Genomic DNA, 6,000 nt, shown 5'->3' on the forward strand with positions numbered 1-6,000 from the left:
TGCTTTCAGATTTAGTTTAATCACTTAACAAGTAGACTTATCTGTGGTATTTTAATAAAACAGAAAAGAACAGCCTAAGTCAAAACACTTAGGAAATAACATATACCCAGAATACAAAACACAACTTGCGAAACTACGAAGAAAATTAAATCCAAATCATTCGCCGCTTCAGACCATGTCAGTACACTATCCTCCTCATTGTAATCTAATTCTATCTTTGAACCAAGAGGCTCCACCATATCTTTATCCTTTCTTCTTACAAAAAGGATAAGTCGGTTGATAAACTTTGGTATCGGCTTTTGACTATGCTGGTTCTGAATACGCAGATTGATAATGACTACAATAACTACAAGAGATCCCATGACGACAAAAATGGAAAGGAAAATGCCAAGGATGGACACATGAGGTTCTGATGCCTCAGGCAGAATGTCTTGAATGATTGTGAGATACACAACAACCGACAGTAAAACTGTAAGGGAAAATCCTAATCGCTCTCCTGAATCCTGTGGTAGAAGGAAAACAAAACTCGTCAGAAACGTGATAAAAGCTAACGGGAGTATCAAGCTTACAATATAATATGAAGTTCTGCGTTCAAGGGTTAGTTCGACTATAATTTCTTTGTCATTGTAGATATTCATCTGCGTGTACGTTGCTGAATCGTGGACCTCCCATATTCCATTTTCAGTGTACAGTGTGAGAAGGACTTTTGATGACACAAATGTGGAGTCAATATCTTTGTATGAATATCCCCAAACATAGAACTTTATGCTACAGACTTGGGTGTCAAAGGGATACTTAGTGACATCAGTGTAACACACACTTTCAAATGTTTCAATAGCAAACCAAGTACAGAGTCCAGTGTAGTCTACAATAACAGATAGTTCGTCACGTCGAAGACCAGTTATATCTTCAAAAGGGTTAACATTGATGAGATTTGGAAGCCACAGCTGACTCTGTGAGATGACTGTCGTATTTGTTTGGTTGTAACTTGCCGGATTCCAAGAAAGTCTCTCGTCTATCCAGTTCAGAACAAAAACCCCAGTCACAGAAAATTCACCAGTGCTCATGTCAAATTCCTTGATGGAAAACAAAAGAAATGTCATGTTGAGAGTCATAGGAATGGATCTATCAATTCCAGGCCGAAGACCCGTATTGTATCCGGTGAGTAAGGCAGAATGAAGAGTCTGTTCATCTTGCAGCGTATATGCAAAGATTAATCCTCTATTGATATAGCAAATAAAGACTACTACTGTCAACCATGAAATCATTTTGTGTCTACAGAACATTAAATGTAGTATCCAAACTAATGTTCTTAATTATACGTATATATTCCAATGTCCTAAAATTTTACGCAAATTTAGGTCAGCGCTCCTTCTAGACTACTTTAACTTTTGAAAACCTTTCAGTCTTTGTCGTGCAGTCAAATTCATGTTACTGATATATTAAAACGAATTTAAAAGAGCCTACAAAGGATTAACAATATGTAGTTCTCTAAATATAATCGATAAAGTGCTTTATTAATTACCATTTAAAGAAGTTCAATATACTTTACGTGAATGTAGAACATTGCAGGAAAAGGACATACAGTTTTTTGCGTTTTCTCCGAATAAATATCAAAATAGGAAAAGTTATTTTCAATTTGACTTTATTTTTCGTAGTCAAAAACCCTGGTAAAATCCTTGTATTGGAGTGTCAGAATTGGCATACCGTATGTACCTCTCCTTAAGACTGATGCAGATAGTTTTTGGTAGAGCCAAAATATATTTCAACAGTTCAGAATTGTTTTATCTCTTACAATGTTTTTTATGATATTACTACTTTAAAAAGGATATTTTATGTAAATATTGTTTCCAATTCGTCTGTTGATAAGAGGAAAGTGCATCTGTTGTATAATCTTACTTTGACGTTCTCGTTGTTGACCCCTATGTCAAACTAACAAAACACCCAAAAGAACCCTTGGTACTACTTTAAAATACTGTAGTAGCACATATTTTCGTTGGGTCAGATTTTCGCTGTTTTTTTTAACCAAAAAAATTCCCTTTCCATTCCATTTCCTCATATCGTAGTCTCTTTGTATTCATTCATTCATCGATAGTTTGGTTAAAAATTCGTCATGGATTTAATTTCGTTGATTGTACTGCCAACAAAAATAACGAAATTAAATCCTTAACGAATATTTCTGCTTTTTCAGTATGTATTTCTTAATAGAAGGGTCCATCAACCACTTTGGCATACATTAACTTTTGCGTCGAAGGGTTTTCTCTTTTTGTTTGGAGATCTAATGGTTTGTGATTTGTATCGATTTAGGCAAGGCCTAATTGCATTTGGATAATGTTTCAATTGTAAATGGTCTTGGTATAACCCCGTACGAGGTTCTGTTTCATGCCGCCATGAATGAAAATCAAAATCTCTAATTAAAACATTTTAAGAACTCAAGTTAATGTCCGAAAAAAAACCCGCATCTAGTTATTTACAAATGTTTTTCCTAGCTTTGTTTTTATCGCGCTAGGAACACAGCTAAGGTTTTTTGACCAGAAGCTTTCTCTTTTAAATAATATCTTCTATAATATATAGTCTTCGGTGACTATATCACTAACCTTGTTTGCGGTCGATCCCGTGTTTGAGGATCACAAAATGATTGCACTGTATAACAAGCAGGAAGTAATTTAAAGGTCATCCTCATTAATTCACAGTAGAAAATGAAAACAAAGTCTTTTCAATTTAAAGTTTTTTAGCATTAAAGAAATACGTTTTTTTTAATCTTTTTATAAGATTCCGTTTTCATTTTAATCATAATAAGTTCCTTAAAAATGAAGTGCAACCCTGAATATTAGTTCATCATTAATATTTGTCAAGAGAAGATGAGTATTTTCAGTTTTGAACAAGAAAAGTGGAATTTACTCTTAGTTTGATTGACTATTATTTTAAAATACTTGCGTTTTAACAAATAAAAAAATAGATATAGTAAAAATGTTTTGTTTTACTTCTTAATTTGATATATGTCCTGTAATTATCCATCAAGTACAAAATAAACGGTTGTGTTAAGCAGAGCGATTAAATTCCTCATATATCTTAGGATGAAATGGGACACTTGTTGATAATAATGTCTGTGAAAGTACATTATTATCAAAATACTTTCTAAGGTTAAGAGTTTTCAAATTATGAAGTATATGACAGAAAACTGTGTTTTAAAAAGTGTTAAAATGCTAAAAATTATCAAAGCCCCGACAGGATTTGTACTCATTACTTACAGATTCGCTAGAAACGCTCTAGCTCATTGCACTACGCTATTAGATAACGATTTTGGGAAAAACCAAAAGTTGATAAAATAATACTTGATTTTATGGTCTACTTTGATAAGAACTACATGTTTGTCACAATATAGAGGTGTCCCATACTACCTTAATTTGTTATTGCAACAAATGATTTTTATTAGGAAATCATATGAAAGTTTTTATATTATCCAAATCTTTAAATCATTTTTCAAAGACAAAAATATTTTTTCTGTTATTAAAAAGAGGAGAATATAAAAGGTTAGATTATCTGTTTGCTGATAATTTGTATTGCTTGTCTTCTGCGAATTGACACAAAAATGCTACAAGAAATGTTCTTTATTAAAACATATGAAGCCATTTTAGGTTTCATTACATGTAAATTATTAGCAGTTGTTTAAACATGATGTTCTATTGCTGGTTCAAATTGATAAACTCTTACATGTATTGTTAAAAAATTACATGACACGCGCCTTGAAAAATCAAATTCCTATTATCATTTCGTGATTAAATTATTGAGTGTTTTATATATAGAACACTTTCAAATGAAGATTGTTAACTTCTGGCATTTGGGGGCACCTTTTGCCTCTGAAACTACATGTAAGTAAGCAAAAAAAAATTTAAATTAATTACTGTTTTAAATATTTCGTCTCATAAAGCAATGTAAACACAATCCAATTACTTTTCATAGAACGGCAAACTCAATTTATTAATAATTAGAAACAAACATTAAAATTGATTCTTTGCAACAAAACGCTCTTTTCCCGACAAAATATCATTTTAAGTGGTCAATATACATGAGAGTTGCATAAGCACAAAATTTTATTAAAAGAAATCTTAGCTTTTTGAAAAAGTAGGCATTGTATGTTTAAAAAGAATTAGGTAGTATAACAAATATCAACACCATTTAAATTTAAAAGAAATAAACACAAGCTGATATCATCGTTATCAAATATAAACCAGATTTATTAATATTGCAGATTTTTAGATCAACACTGTACAAAAATATATAAGAGAAGACACGAAAAATACAATCATGGTCGTGAAAAAACACCATTTATCAAATATCTTTAAAACATCTACCCAAGTCACGTCATCCTTCATATCATAAAAATCACTCTCTTGCTTGGTATCGAATCTCTCTACGTTGTTATTTTTCCTCTTCTTTTGGGAACATAGGATCATTCTCAGTATGCACTTAGGTATGGGTTTGTGGGAGGGCTGGCTCTGAATCCATAAACTGATGATGACTTCTATGACAACAATTGACCCAATGATAACATACGTGACCAAAATATAACCAAGTGTAGAAACATTTGGTTCTGACGATTCTGGCAAAATGTCCTGAATGATTGTTAGATACACTATGACCGAGAGGAGAGAAGTTGTAGAAAACCCAACTCTTTCCCCAGACTCGGCTGGAAGAAGAAACACGAATCCTATTAGGAATGAAACAGAAATTATCGGCAGTATCAAACTCACAATATAATACGGAGCTCTGCGTTTAAGATCAAATTTTATGACGAGAGTTTCGAAGTTATTTACATCAATGTCTATATATGTTGCTGAATCAGTGACCTCCCATATGCCATTTTCAGAAAATAAACTAAATTGAACTTTTGGTGTTAAAAACATTGCCTTAAGTTCATTTGAACGATATCCCCAAATGTAGAATTTAAGTGAGCATGTCTGAGAATCAAACGGATATTTTGTGACATCTGCATCGCACACAACATCGAATGTATTTAGAGCAAACCAGGAACATTCACCAGAGTTCTTTACACCTATTGCTAATTCAGCCTTCCGCAGTTCCGTTATATCGTCGTAAGGATTAATGTTAAGGAGATTTGGCAGCCATAGTCGGTATTGTGGTATCGCTATATAATCCGTTTGGTTATAAGACGCCGGGTCCCATGATAGCCGCTCGTCTTGCCACCTAAGGCTGAATATGGCGGTAATAGAAAACTTTCCAGTGTTTAAATCAAAATCATTGATCGAGTACAGGAAGAAAATCAAATTAATTGTAATAGGGGTTCCTCTATCCAGTCCAGGGCGTATATCTTTGTTATATCCTGTCATTAAGGAAGTATGCAAGTCTTCCTCATTAATACGGGTATATGCACGGACTGGCCCTCCAATAATACAGCAACATAGTACTAATATTCCAAGAAAAGAGTTCATATTTTAAGATTTTGCTGTCCGAAGTCAACACCGTTTTCAGCAAATTTTCAAAATGAATGGTCGTTTCATGTTCAAAAACTTACATTTAAGAAGCTTTACAAGGTCAATTTAATCCTTTTCATTTGAACACGGACATTTAATGTTTCATAACTAGCACATTTGACAAACACGTTCCGGAAAGAAAATATTTAAACGATTTTGAAGTTGAACTACTATGTACATAATACAAGATTCACGTGTCCTTAAATCTCTGAACACGTGAAAATTAAACCATGAACTTTCCATTTTACAACAAAAATATATGACCACAGCAGAGTCAATTAAGATAACAATTTTTTTTTTACAAATTCCATTTATAATTGCCATGCGGTAAAAAGCATTCATAAAGTTTTTTATTGTGCATGCGAAAATAAATAAAAGGAATTTCCTGTTACACTATTAAATGTTATCAAATACGGAATGTACTTTTACATTGAAATATACTTTACATTTTTATTTATAACTTTTGGTCGCGGCCGTTATGCATTTAAGAAATTAACGAACAACT

General features: G+C 32.6%; 1 protein-coding gene across 1 annotated transcript; it reads right to left on the reverse strand.

Annotated features, from left to right (window-relative positions):
* Positions 1-4,237: 4,237 nt before the first annotated feature.
* On the reverse strand, positions 4,238-5,631 carry LOC109620328 (acetylcholine receptor subunit beta-type lev-1). Its single transcript, XM_034453640.2, has one exon. The coding sequence runs from the start codon at positions 5,451-5,453 to the stop codon at positions 4,257-4,259; it is 1,197 nt and encodes a 398-aa protein (XP_034309531.1). The 5' UTR covers positions 5,454-5,631; the 3' UTR covers positions 4,238-4,256.
* Positions 5,632-6,000: the final 369 nt, after the last annotated feature.

This window comes from Magallana gigas, chromosome 10 (genome assembly GCF_963853765.1).
Source record: "Magallana gigas chromosome 10, xbMagGiga1.1, whole genome shotgun sequence".
Taxonomy (NCBI): domain Eukaryota; kingdom Metazoa; phylum Mollusca; class Bivalvia; order Ostreida; family Ostreidae; genus Magallana; species Magallana gigas.

Bases quoted from the DNA above. Each gene is read 5' to 3' on its own strand.
- LOC109620328 (XM_034453640.2), bottom strand. From the start codon at position 5,453: ATGAACTCTTTTCTTGGAATATTAGTACTATGTTGCTGTATTATTGGA.